Raw genomic sequence first — 14193 nt, 5'->3', positions numbered from 1 at the left:
GGAGGATATCAGTTTGAGGAAGAAGAAGTTGGAGTCTGTGTACCGGTCTCCAAGTGGTAGATTTGTTGTGTGGAGCTCGGTTCAAATAAAAAAAAAATATAATATATACTCCCGCCTCTCTCCCACGTTTGCCTCTGATTTCGCGAAACAGAAGTCCCTCCCGTCTCTCGAAAAACAGAAACGCTCGCCTCTAGTTCGCAGAAACAGGTCGCCTTCTTCAGTTCGCGGAAACAGGAAAGCCTTCGTCTCCTTCAATTTGTGGAACTAGAAAGGAGATTCCCTGCTTGGATTCTTCTTGAGGCCTACGGAAAGTAGAAGACAGAAAAATGTGTTTTCGCAAGGTGCTCTTTCTTAGTTGTTTTTGCGTGCTTGGCAGAAGGAAGAAGAAGATAGTGGAAGAAGAATGTGCTCTTCTTGATTTTTTCTTGTTGGCTTGCGGCAGAAGAGAAATAGATTTTTTCTCTTGTACGTATTTCTTCTTTTTCGGTGTTCTTGCTCTTGGGTGAATTTCGGTATAAAGAGAGAGAGCAAGTGAGAGATCCTATAATTGTCGACGTGATCAAACAGTGTAAATTCTTCAATTAGTAAAATCCCCTGCAACTTCGTGGATGTAAGCAATTTATCGAACCACGTAAAGCTGTGTTCTTTTCTAGTGTGAATTTTTTGTTCTATTTTTCACGTCATCGTCGATCATTCTATTTTATTTTAATATACCACAACAACTGGTATCAAAGCCAATGGCTGTGGATGAAGTGAAGTTTTCAAAGATCGAGAAATTCGATGACGCAGATTTTGGTTACTAGAAGATGCAGATAGAGGATTAGCTCCATGGGAAGAAACTTCATCTTTCGTTATTGTGGAGAAGACCTGAAAGAATGGATGAAGCTGAATGGAATCTATTGGATCGAAGAGTTCTGGGGGTTATTCGATTGACTCTATCGAGGTCCGTTGCACACAATGTCAAGGAGAGGATGACTGCAGATCTTATGGCAGCCCCGTCAGGTATGTATGAAAAGCCATCGGTGAATAATAAGATATATCTGATGAAGAAGTTATTCAATTTGAAGATGACGGAAGGTACGTCTGTTGTACAACACTTGAATGATTTCAATAATATCACAAATCAATTATCGTCTGTGGAAATTGAATTTGATGATGAGATACGTGCACTGATCTTATTGGTTTCATTGCTAAATAGTTAAGAAGCTATGAGGATGGCTGTCAGTAATTCTCCAGGTAAATCAAAATTGAAATATGAAGATATTCGTGATTTGATTTTGGCTGAGGATGTGTGCAGGAAAGATGCTTGAGATATCTCAGGTTCGAGTTCAATATTAAATATTGATTCCAGAGGGAGATCACAGGACAGGAACTCAAACAGGAGAATATCAAAATCAAAGAATAGAAGCATGAGCAAGTCAAGGCCTGGTAAACAAGTAACTTGCTGGAATTGTGCAAAAACTGATCATAAAGAGAAACTGCAAAAATCCTAAGAAGACGGAGAATGATAGTGCAAATGTGGTAACTGAAGAAACACATGATGCACTACTGTTGGCAGTTCATAGTTCTGTTGATGACTGAATACTAGATTAATTCATGAGTTTCTTGCCATACAACTTTCCATTGGGAATTGATACGGAATTATGTTGCAGGTGACTTTGAGAAAGCATATATGGCAGATGGAGAAGCTCTGAACGTGGTAGGAATGAGAGATATTAACATTATACTTCCAAACAAGAACAAGTGGACTCTGCAAAAAGTCAGACAAATTCCTGAACTGAAGAAGAACTTCATTCTGTTGGGCAGCTTGATGAGTGTGGACATTCAGTAGTGTCCTCATATAGCACCTGGAATGTTACTAAAGGAGTTCTGGTACTGGCTCGGGATAAGAAAACAGGTACGATATATATGACTACTGGTTTAATTAAAAATTTTGATACTACTATTGAAAACAACACAACAGAGTTGTGGCATTGCAAACTTGGTCACATGAGTCAAAGAGGTTTGAAGAAACTTCAGTCTAGAGGCAAGTTACCATAACTGAAGTCAGTTGATTTCAGTATGTGTGAGAGTTGCATTATGGGGAAGTAGAAAATTGTCAGTTTTTTGAAAGGTGGCAGGATGCTAAAAGCAGGAAAACTGAATCTTGTACACACAAATGTGTGGGGGCCTTCTCTAGTAGCATCTCTTGGAGGCTCTCGTTACTATGTCACATTTATTGATGATCATAGCAGAAAGGTATTGGTTTATTTCTTGAAGTATAAATCTGATGTATTTAATATGTTCAAGACTTGGAATGTCATAGTTGAAACAGAGACATGCTTAAAGCTGAAATGTATGAGGTCTGGTGGTGAGTACATTGATGGTGGGTTCAAGGATTACTGTGCAGCTCAGGGCATCATAATGGAGAAGACCACTCCAGGGACACCACAGCAAAATGGTGTTACAGAGCACATGAACAGAACCATTAATGAGCGGGCTAGAAGCATGAGATTGCACGTCGGGCTACCACCTACTTTCTGAGCAGAAGCGATCAGTATTGTAGTTTATTTGATCAATAGGGGGTCATCTGTTCCATTAAACTGTGAATTACCTTAAGAAGTCTAGAGTGGAAAAAAGGTAAAATTTTCTCACCTTAAGACTTTTGGTTGTCATTCTTATATTCTCATTAATCCTGATGCTCGAAGTAAGTTTGAGGCTAAGTTAAAGAAGTGTCATTTCGTTGGCTATGGAGATGAGGCATTTAGATATCGTTTCTGGGATGATCAAGGTCGGAAGATCATAAGGAGCAGGAACGTGATTTTCAATGAGAATGTTATGTATAAGGACAAGTCCAATACTGTTTCTGAAACAGCACTGAAGGAATCTGAGTTGGTAAGATTTGATAATTAACCAGAGGTCACGATATAGGACATAGATGCAGGTGATGAGGAGAGTTGATCCGGGGCATCCACTCTTATTGATCCACAATCAGTTTCAGAGCAGTCTACCCCTACTGTTGCAGTTTGTAGGTCAGAAAAGACTAGACGTTCTCCACAACGTTATTCTCCAACTTTGAATTACATTTTGCTGACAAATGGTGCAGAACCTCAGAGTTATGAAGAAATCTTGCTAGATAAAAATTCGAGAAAGTGGGAGCTAGCCATGAAGGAGATGAATTCTCTGCTAGAAAATCAGACTTGGGAAGGCAGAACTTCCATCTGGGAAGAAGGCATTACACAACAAGTGGGTGTACCGGGTAAAAACTGAGCATGATGGCAGTAAGAGGTACAAGACTAGACTTGTTGTGAAGAGTTTTTCAGTAGAAGCACAGTATTGATTATTCAGAGATTTATTCTCCTGTGGCGAAGCTTACAACCATCAGAATGGTATTGTGTATAGTGGCTACTGAAGATCACTTCCTTGAGCAGTTAGATGTGAATGCAGTTTTTCTTCATGGGGATCTTGAAGAAGACATCGACATGCATCAACCTGAAGGGTTCGTGGTACAAGGAAAGGAATCGCCAGTTTGCAGGTTGAAGAAGAGCTTGTATGACCTGAAGAAAGCTCCTAGACAGTGGTACAAGAAATTTGATAATTTCATGCACAGTGCAGGGTACAACAGATGTTAGACAGATCACTGTTGCTATGTCAGGTATTTTGATAATTCTTATATCATCCTACTGCTGTATGTGGATGATATGCTTATTGTAGGTGCTAGTATTAATGAGATCAATAATCTGAAGGAGCAGATGTCAAAGCACTTTGTAATGAAGGATTTGGGAGCGGCAAAACAAATTCTTGTTATGAGCATTGTCAGAGATAGAGTCAGAGACATGTTGAGACTCTCTCAGGTTGAGTATGTGAAAAAGGTACTTAGCATGTTCAATATGAATAAGACCAAACTAGTTGACACACTTTTGGGAAGTCACTTCAGACTCAGCAAGAATCAACCACCCAAGTCAGAGGAGGAACGAGATCACATGAGTAATGTCCTTTATGCTTCAACTATTTATTCACTTATGTATGTTATGGTTTGCACAAGGCCTGATATTGCCCATGCAGTGGGAGTTTTTCGTAGATACATGAGTTAGATACATGAGTAATCCAGGAAATGAACATTGAGAAGCAGTGAAGTGGATCTTGAGGTACCTAAGAGGCTCTGCAGAAACTTGCTTGTGTTTCTCATGAAAGAGTTCAGAAGTACGGGGCTATGTTGATGCTGATCTAGCTGGAGACATTGATACCAGAAATATTACGGGCTATATTTGTACTATTGGTGACACTGCAGTATCATGAGGTTCTAATCTACAGAAGACATTTTCGTTGTCTACTACAGAAGCTGAGTATATAGCAGTCTCAGAGGCTGCAAAGGAGATGATATGGCTATAGAGCTTCTTGGAAGAATTTGGCAAAAGGATTAGAAAGACATTCTCTACAGTGATAGTCAGAGCGTCATACTCCTTGCTAGAAATTCAACATTTCAGTCCAGGACTAAGCACATTCAGATCAAGTATCACTTTATACGGTCATTGTTGGATGACGGACAGTTGTTGCTTGAGAAAATTTGTGGAAGCCAGAACCCTGCTGATATGTTGACTATGGGTGTTACTCTTGAGAACCTGAAGTTGTGCGCAGCTTCAGTTGGTCTTCTGGTGTGAAGACAGGGGCTTTGAGTTGCAGAGGTAGATGATTCCTGATTGAAGAAAAATGCAATGTTGTTAATGGAGGATATGGATGATATCAGTTTGAGAAAGAAGAAGTTGGAGTCTGTGTACCGATGAGTCTTGAGTTGCAGAGGTAGAGGATAACACGTTTGAGGAAAAGGGCTACGTCGTCAGTGGAGGATATCAGTTTGAGAAAGAAGAAGTTGGAGTCTGTGTACCGGTCTTCAAGTGAGAGATTTATTGTGTGAAACCCGGTTCAAATAAAAAAAAGTAATACATACTCCCGCCTCTCTCTCTCCCACGTTCGTCTCCTCTGATTTCGCGAAACATAAGTTCCTCCCATCTCTCGAAAGACAGAAACGCTCCCCTCCTTCAGTTCGCGGAAACAAGTCGCCTTCTTCCGTTCGCGGAAACAGAAAAGCCTTTGTCTCCTTCAATTTGCGGAAACGGGAAAGGAGATTCCCTGCTTGGATTCTTCTTGAGGCTTACGGAAAGCAGAAGGCAGAGAAATATGTTTTCGCAATGTGCTCTTTCTTAGTTGTTTTTGCGTGCTTAGCAAAAAGAAGAAGAAGATAGTGGAAGAAGAAAGTGCTCTTTTTTATTTCTTCTTGTTGACTTGCGGCAGAAGAGAAATAGATTTTTCCTCTTGTACGTATTTCTTCTTCTTCAGTGTTCTTGCTCTTGGGTGAATCTCGGTATAAAGAGAGAGAGAGAGCAAGTGAGAGATCTTGTAATTGTCGACGTGATCAAACGGTGTAAATTCTTCAATTAGTAAAATCCTCTGCAACTCCGTGGATGTAAGCAATTTGTCGAACCACGTAAATCTGTGTTCTTTTATGGTGTGAATTTTCTTGTTCTATTTTTCACTTCATCGTCGATCGTTCTATTTTATTTCAATATACCACAACAATCTCTCCTGCGATTATAAATTTGGAAGTTAGCATTCATTGGAATCCTGCACCTCTATTTGATCTTCAAGGATGATATAGCCTTGACAATGTTTTTAAGCTTATCACTAACTACAGTAGCAATGGGAGAATCAACTACGTGGTCTGTCTTATTAAATAGTATTGATTGGGAATTGTATTTGGATCATCTCCAATTTCTTTGTCATAACCGTTCTAGTTGAACTCAATAGATAGAAGATTCCACTGATGTTTTTACATTGTTAGGAGTATTTGAGAAGTGCACGCATTGTGGGTACCTTGGTAGTGAAGTATTCCTTTTTTCTTATATACTTTTAGCAGCTTTCACTTTTATTTTCTTTAAAGGAGAGGAGGAGACAATTGCGATTTGTCCAAATCCCTGCTTGCTTTGCAGTTTACATTTGCACTAGGATCTTGGCATCCTCTAATTAGAGAGCCATCACTCTTGGGGGAGTGAGAAGAAATTCAAACTTAAGTATCTTGGAAGAAGGAAGAGAGGTTATTTATGGATTTCATTTCTTAGATTATATAAATTAATAACACATTAAATTGTGGTGATTAATCAATATAATTTCATTAATTATGAAGGAAAATATATTTTTTATTTTCTTATTCTTTTTGGAGTTGTTTTCAAAGTATATAGGTGAATTATAGAACCAAATAAATGCACGTTTAAATATATCAAGGGCCTAACGCCTGATTTAGGCAAAGCCATACCGATTCATTGTGACTCACTAGGTGCACAATCAATTTGTTGGGGGTATAAAAAATTTACTTGAAACATTGTGAACTTGCTAGAATCATATTTGCACTGACCAAATAAAAAATTAACCCTTTAGGGTTGTAGTGAGCTTACCAAAGAGTAGTCATCCCAGGTTTAACTAGCGTCATTCATTTGAGCTCAAAAGCCATTCACCTGCATTTCATTTGGTTAGTCAATGTCTTTTGCTGTAAATCAGTGACTTCAATCAACAAGTTGATGATTACGCTCAACAAGTCAACGACTTTGCCAAACTACCTAATGACTTCATCTGTCGAGTTAGCATTCTCACCCTATAAAACTGACTTTATCAATTATCACAATGATGAGTTTGATCAGAGACTTCTCAAGTTATTATACTTTTTGGCTACATATTTTATGACATCTCATACATTTTTTTTTTTTTTCAATATAGCTCTTCTTGTAGCACCAAAAGCCCATTCAAAAAACTAGAAATAGGGGTTCAAAGGGGAATTTGAATCAATGATGTTTGGGAAACTTTTAGCTCTTTTATCTTTATTCATCTCGTGAAATCTTAAAACTTTTCACTTATTTTCTCCCTTTTCCCCTTTCTATTTTATTTTACCCTGTGTGTCTTGCTAGTAAAAATTCAACATTATCTCAGGATAAAATTACAATTAGCCTGTTTGACCTCTCTAGTCTTCTTTTTTAATTATTACATTTCATTTTCTTATAGGTTTTGAGTTGAAAATTTCTTATGTTTTTTTTCCTCTCGGAATGTAGATGAGAGCGATGAAGAGATGAGAAGAGTGCCAGAGGTTGGATATGAGCAAGCCTTTCCCTCTATTTCTGATCGGATGACAGATGGTGGCATTACCACATGCTCTCTATCCTCGGTTGTTTTTCCAACACAACGAAAAAGGGGGAATAGCCCCGCCGATAAGGAGAAACACCTCAAGAGGTAAGCGAAAACTTTAATTTGATTCATGTTGTGTTAAATATTTACTCTTTATGAAAAATATTCTTTTGTGATGTTTATTGATAAATTATCTATATTTAGGAGGATAATTTTCCTTCATTTTGTTATTTTATTTTAAGCATATTCGCTTCCCTTTATTTATTGATCAAACCTTTTGTAGAACTTCTAGATTCATTAAATATTCAGATATTTTATTTAATGCTAGCTTTACATATTTGAAATCACAATAATCATCAAATGCAATTAAAGGTATCCATTGAGTATCCTTGATGTTTGTGATCGTCCTTAACTTGTAGTGCCATTTTTGTTTATGTTGGTAAAATAGAATGAATAATTTCAATGTTATATTTGACAGCCATATCAATGAAATTTAAATTAATGGACACCGTTGCTCTCCTCCTACGATGCGGTTATATAATGCATGCAAAAGATAAACATAGTTGAAAAAATCATTCAAATTAAAGTTGATAAAGAAAAGAAGTAAGTTCAAATAACAAATTTTATGGTTTAATTAAATTTTCTGAATTATAAGAATTTGAATTATTGTCGATCATTTGATGACATTATTAGGAGAGTAGATGTTTTAGATTTGACTTATGTTAATAAAAGTAGAGGTCAAAGTAAAAAGATTTGGGCATGTTGTAATAAAGATGATATTAATTTATTAGAATTAAATGAAAATATGACACTCACTAGGACACAATAGAGAAAAAAGATTCCTATAGCATACCCCACTTAGTGGTATAAAGGTTTGTTGTTATTGTATAATTTGAATTACTAATAGAAAAGCTTTAATGAAAATTTTAATTCATAATTAGTGGCTACAATGTATTTGGGACACATTTATGAAGATATTAATCAGTAAAATTTTCTTATAGACAATGCTTACAGTTGTACTGGTTATGCACATTTGTGAAACCATTATACACACACAACATCAATTACTTTTCAGATAACATATTGACCAAGGTGTGCTTTATAGGCTCAAAGTGCTTTTAAAATTATTTGTATTTCCACAAAATTAGTACAAAAAGAAACTTGAAATATTATAAAAATTGCTTCTCATCAAAAAATCATTTAATGTCTATTTTATTTGTTTGGTGGATTGAAGTAGTATGAGGAATTCAGAACCTGGATAATATTTTTAAAAATAAAACTTTTTTTTATCTTTTGAGTTGTGACTGATTCCATGCATAATAGAATCCATGGTTTAAAATAGATATTCATGATGTTGATTTTATAATATAATAGTTATATGTTGCCATTTATTAATTTTAACATGAGATGGCTTATTTATAATAGTAATTTATACTATTTATTATTTTAATATTTCTTTATTATTTATGCTAATGTTGTTATATTCTATTTTTCTTAATTGATTTCTTTTGCTGTCTATGTTTACGTATATATATGCTTGTACATAAGACAAGTCAGTAAAGATGTGCTCCTTTTTAATTCTCTCTTATTTGTATCCAAGCATGGTTTTACTTTGTCTATTTCTTTCTTTCTTTTGCAATTTGTGCACATTCTTAAGCTCATCATTGTGCGATTCTTCCCTTGAAACTCAATCCTTGTGTAGTCCGCCCATATTCTTGTAATCTTCATCTTTCTTCTTTATGTTTCCACCTTTGCCACACCACCTTAGTGTCCATCACATGCACTCGACATGCTAAATAGAACCAAATTTCTGCACTTGACGCTATCTTCAACCACTGGATCCTCACCCTTTAACTTTATTCCATGTTAATTATCCTATGGTCTTTGTACAACACCTCAAGCCACCAAACTCCCCCCACCTTTTTAGATGACTTTGAAATCATCTCAATGGTCGACTATTGGAGCAATTAGTTTTATTATTATCTCTCACAAATCAACTTGTGATTAAAGAAGACTATTCCAATCTTTATTTTTTGTCCTCATGGCATTGAAATTCTCTATCAATACTTTGTCGCTCTCCATCAATACCTTCATTTAAGAATTTCATTGCTGCTTTTTCTGACATGGATATTGTTGCACACGTTGAATCTTTGCATCGGATTCACACTACTATCTCTTTCATGGATCGATTGGTGCTCCCTTAAGGTACTCACAATCTCTTAACAACAAAATTGTCACTTACATTTATAGTTATATTTCCAAGTGTAAATTGACATGTTCCATGCCACCTTGAGTTTGTGGGAGAGTGTTATCATTGTTAAATATCACATTTACTAATTTACATATAAATATGTATTTTATATTGTTATTATAATTCCGTATTAATGGTGATATTCTCCTTCATTATTCATTGATCTCTTATATGAGCACTTATACGCTAGTAATGTAATTTAACAAAGATGCAAACCTTTTCAATTCTCACTCTTCTAAAAAAATACTTAGAACCATTTGGAGGCCAATATTTACCATTGTTACTTGGTTCTATTGTTAGTTTTTTTGTTTGCTCTGCTGACACATTATTTGTTTCTATGGTTTCCAGCAATCAGTTTTCTGCTGGGTTTTTAATTTGCTCCTTAATTATTTTATGTTGTTTTTTCTATAATTGATGTGACATTGTTGGTATTTGTTTTATGAATTGCAATTATATTTGGGGGATTTCAGTGGGATGGGACTGCGAACATAATACAAATTTTGTCATATGGAGAATGATTCTTGTGATTATATTATAAACAAAGGACGATCTGAGGAATGCTACAATTAGTTTACAATAAGAAATTTTTTAGTTCATTTATTTTTTTCTTTCTATACTCGAGTGCTAGTTGGATGTGGATTTTCTTAGTGTGGTGCAAATGATGACTACGAGATTTTGGAGGCTGTTATCTAGTTGTTTTGGCATACTGCATGAATTGCTTTTTTGGTGATTTTTTTTTTCGTGTTTGTTTTTTGTTTTATATAGTTCTTAATGGTTTTTATCGAGCTAAAAATTTTATACAATCTATATATTTTTTTATTGTGGCATGATATTTTGATCAACGTGTGATTTATGTTGGTTCTAAACTTCTTTATTAACTTTAAAATGTTGTTTGTAGCAAAATTGTGTTTTCTATTGTTTTTTTCTCAAAAGAAATGAAATTTTGACTAAACTAGAGCTTATTAATTGTAAATTTAATTTTGATGATGTAATTTCGTGAATATCATCCAAAATCAAAATTAGAAACTCTGAACTTTGAGACACCCTGGATCAAATTTGGCAATCAATCGTAAGGTTAGTTTATCATATCATTTAGAAGTAGGCATAATAACTCAGCCAATTAAAGAATACTAAATGAAGTTAGGAAAACTATGATTCTAGATAATTACAATGTGTTTATCATGATTTACAAAATTATATTCTTACATTCAATGGGTGTTATAATTTTAGAGAATTTTTGAATTTGATCGATAATTTAGAATATTTTTTTAAAAATATAACATATTTGAAGGATTAAATGCACTAAATCAAAATTGCTGGGGCATACCCAATCACGAGCAAAATGTTGTTGTTGAATTTGTGTTGTTGATATATATGAAATATAGGCTTAGCAATAGTATTTATCATTCAATTAACATAGAGGTTAATTGCATAATCATTTATGATATGTAAACAAGGTGATTATTAGTGCTATCAAAACGGCTTGTTGTTCGCGAACAACTCATGTTCGGTTTATTAGATAGCTCGTGTTCGACTCGTTAAATAGTTAGTGTTCAATTCGTTTATAAACCAAATGAGCCGAACACGAATAATTTTTTAAGCTTGAATTATAAATGAGTCAAACACAAACAAAAGTTAGTTCTTTCGTGTTCAGCTTTTTTGGTTTGAAAAAAATTAAATAATAATCATTAATATTTATTTTTATCATTTTATATTGATTTTTTATATAGATTAAAAAATGCTAAATTTTATTATTTTTATAAATTATATGAGTGTTATATTTATAAAAAAATATAAATTTTGGTGTTGGATATGTAAATAAATAGAATTTGGGTGGTATATATTTAAATGTCCCTAAAAATAATGAATTATTATATAATACAGTTCGGTGGTATGTAAGTAATTATTTAATTTCCGTGGAATCACTAATGTAAATGCATCTGTTTTATATTTATTGTCGTCGCCTGTCTTCCTTTTTTACTTTTTTGTAAGAACTGGGGTGGTATGTATGTAATTATTTAATTTGGGTGGAATCACTAAATCTAAAGCAATCTGATTTGATGTTGCCGCCTGGCTCACCTTTTTGTCTTTTTTTTTTGTCAGAATTGGGGTGGCATGTATGTAAACGAAATAAGACCGACTTGTCTTGATTACTCATTTGTCCTACATCCCGTGGAAAAGAAACATTTCTGATTACAATCCTATATATATGCAAAAAGGAAAGGAAATAAAACTAGTTTTCCTCTTCGCACTATCAACTATTTTCGAGAAGGGGATGAAATATATAATCAAATTGATTCCTATTTTTTCTGTAAGTATTTTAAAATAAAATTTTTATTTGTAACAAGTTTTGAATAAATTTGAGTTTAAATCAAATAGAAAATATAGGCTTTAAAGCACTAAATCGAGTCAAACACAAGCTGATTTGAACAAATTCGAATTTAACTCCAACCGAACACGAACAAGCTATTCATGAGCTATTTCAAGCACGAGCTTATTTCAAACATATAAAATTTTGAATGAGCCGAATACGAATAAGCTCTAAGCTCGCTCGTGTTCGGCTCGTTTATGCCCCTAGTGATTATGGTGTGTTTTGACATTATGGAAACATTAGTATTGTAAAAAAAATATTAAGTTCCTCTAAATTAGGATGTTTTCAATATCCGTTTTATTTGAATTTAAAGGTAAGAAACTAAGCAAGAATTAAAAAATAATTCTTCAAAAAGATTATATTCCTTACATAGAGCTTTAAAAATGTTGACGCTGGAGCGTCTCCCGCTTACGAGGGGATGCATCTTCCACGGTCGCATGAAGTCTGAACCAAGTAGACCTTTTTTGTTTCCTTTTAAGTTATCTTTTTTCTTTCCTGTCATTCCTTTCTAGTAGGGGTGAGCATTCGGCCAATTCAGAGGGATCGGTTTTGAAATTGGTCAAACTGATTATAACTGAAATCCATAATCCATAAAACCAAACCAATTCCGCTCCACTCCGCTCGCTTCACTTGCGAGCTCCGTTCCGCTCCAGCATTTGTCCCTTATCTGGTATATGAGTCATTCCTAACACCTACAGTAGCCATGAATCTCCCCATTTCCCTGTTATTGTGTAATGCCATCCAAGGCCTCCACCTGCTGTAGCTTTACACCTCGCTCTCAGGTGTTGTCAAAGGACTCTCCTATTTCCTCATTCAACTTAATACCATAACCCTCTCAATCCACACCTGTTACGCCCTCTTCTCCAACCCCTACATGTAGTTTCCATAAACCCCTTTTCAACCCCATTTGCTACTGTTGCATGCGCAAGGCCGCCATCCTTCTTGATGTTCAGTTATCGCTCAACAGCACCCCCCAATAGCCGCTGCCCTAGTGTGTCGTATTATCTTTATTCTCGTTCATTTCCTATTTCTGAATCCTTTTGATTAACACTGCCGTAGGTGTTCGCTTAACACTGCCGTTGCCGGTCCCAAGCCCGGATGAGAAAAGTGGAGGGTTGCGTTAGGTAGTCGACAACCAGCGTAAAACTTGTCGAAAAAATCATGACATGAATCCTTTTGATCATTGTGTAAGTGCTAGGGCATCCCCTGGAAGCGACGCGCTGTATAGCCTGAATACAGTGAAAAGTGTGCAAGGGCCGCTACACCGGCGCCCGGGTGTAGTGTTAAATAAGCAAGGGTTCCCACATTACGGGCGAATGCGGGTAAAGAAGTTAGTCCATGAAACTAATGAAACTAATATTAGGATAGGATCTTGGAATATAAGCACTCTCAATGGTAAATTAATGGAATTAGTTGATATTATGATTCATAGAAAAATTAATATCTTATGTATTCAAGAAACTAAATGGGTTGGAGAGAAGGCTAAGGAGATTGATAATTTAGGTTTTAAACTTTGGTATTCTGGTAAGAGTCGCACTAGAAATGGTGTAGGTGTAATTATAGATAAGAGTTTGAAAGATAATGTTGTAAAAATTAATAGAGTTGGTGATAGAATTATAGCCCTTAAGATTATCATTGATACTAAGATTTTTAATATTATAAGTGTTTATGCTCCTCAAGTAGGTTTAGATACAGAGTCTAAAGATAAATTTTGGAATGACTTAGAAGACTTAATACAAATGATACCTCTTGAAGAAAGAATTTTTATTGGAGGAGATTTAAATGGACATGTCGGTAGAGTGGTAGAAGATTTCAGAAATATTCATGGTGGCTACGGTTTTGGAGTAACTAATGAAGAAGGTAAAGTTATTTTAGATTTTGCTTTAGCGTTTGATTTTGTTATTACTAATACTTTATTCAAGAAAAGGGATGAACATCTTATTACTTATAAGAGTGGATCTAATAAAACACAAATTGATTATTTTCTTATGAGAAGAAGAGATCGTCGTGATTGTAATGATTGTAAAGTCATTCCAAGTGAAAATTTAAATACCCAACATCGTTTATTAGTTTTAGATTTTAAGATTAAGAATTGTAAAATAAAAAATACTAGGACTCATCATTGCAGAATTAGATGGAGAAACTTAAAAGATAAAAATAAAATTAATTTTATGAGTAAAATTCAAGATTTCAAAATTTGGGATATTCATGAAGAAGCAAATGTGATGTGGGATAAAGTAACAAACGCTATTAAACATGTAGCAAAAGATGTTCTTGGAGAATCAAAGGGAAAAATATTTACAAATAAAAATAGTTGGTGGTGGAATAATAATGTGCAAGAAAAGATAAAATATAAGAAGTTATGTTATAAAAATTGGTTTAAATGTAAAAGCTTAGAGAACTGGAGAAAATATCAAACGGC

At 34.8% G+C, this 14193-nt stretch overlaps 1 protein-coding gene across 1 annotated transcript in view; it reads left to right on the top strand.

Annotated features, from left to right (window-relative positions):
* Positions 1 to 7254, top strand: part of LOC110027153 (transcription factor HY5-like) — a gene marked incomplete at its 3' end in the record, with an annotated part of 17858 nt that extends 10604 nt beyond the window's left edge. Inside the window, exon 2 of the mRNA XM_020728464.1 lies at positions 7077 to 7254. Within this exon, the coding sequence (XP_020584123.1) occupies positions 7077 to 7254 (178 nt within the window). The remainder of the gene's footprint in view (positions 1 to 7076) is intronic.
* Between the last annotated feature and the right edge of the window lie 6939 nt (positions 7255 to 14193).

The sequence above is a fragment of the Phalaenopsis equestris genome, unplaced genomic scaffold (assembly GCF_001263595.1).
Source record: "Phalaenopsis equestris unplaced genomic scaffold, ASM126359v1 Scaffold000417, whole genome shotgun sequence".
In the NCBI taxonomy this organism is placed as follows: Eukaryota; Viridiplantae; Streptophyta; class Magnoliopsida; order Asparagales; family Orchidaceae; genus Phalaenopsis; species Phalaenopsis equestris.
The sequence above is the reverse complement of the archived record's forward strand: the minus strand, read 5'-3'. Positions and strand labels throughout refer to the sequence as shown.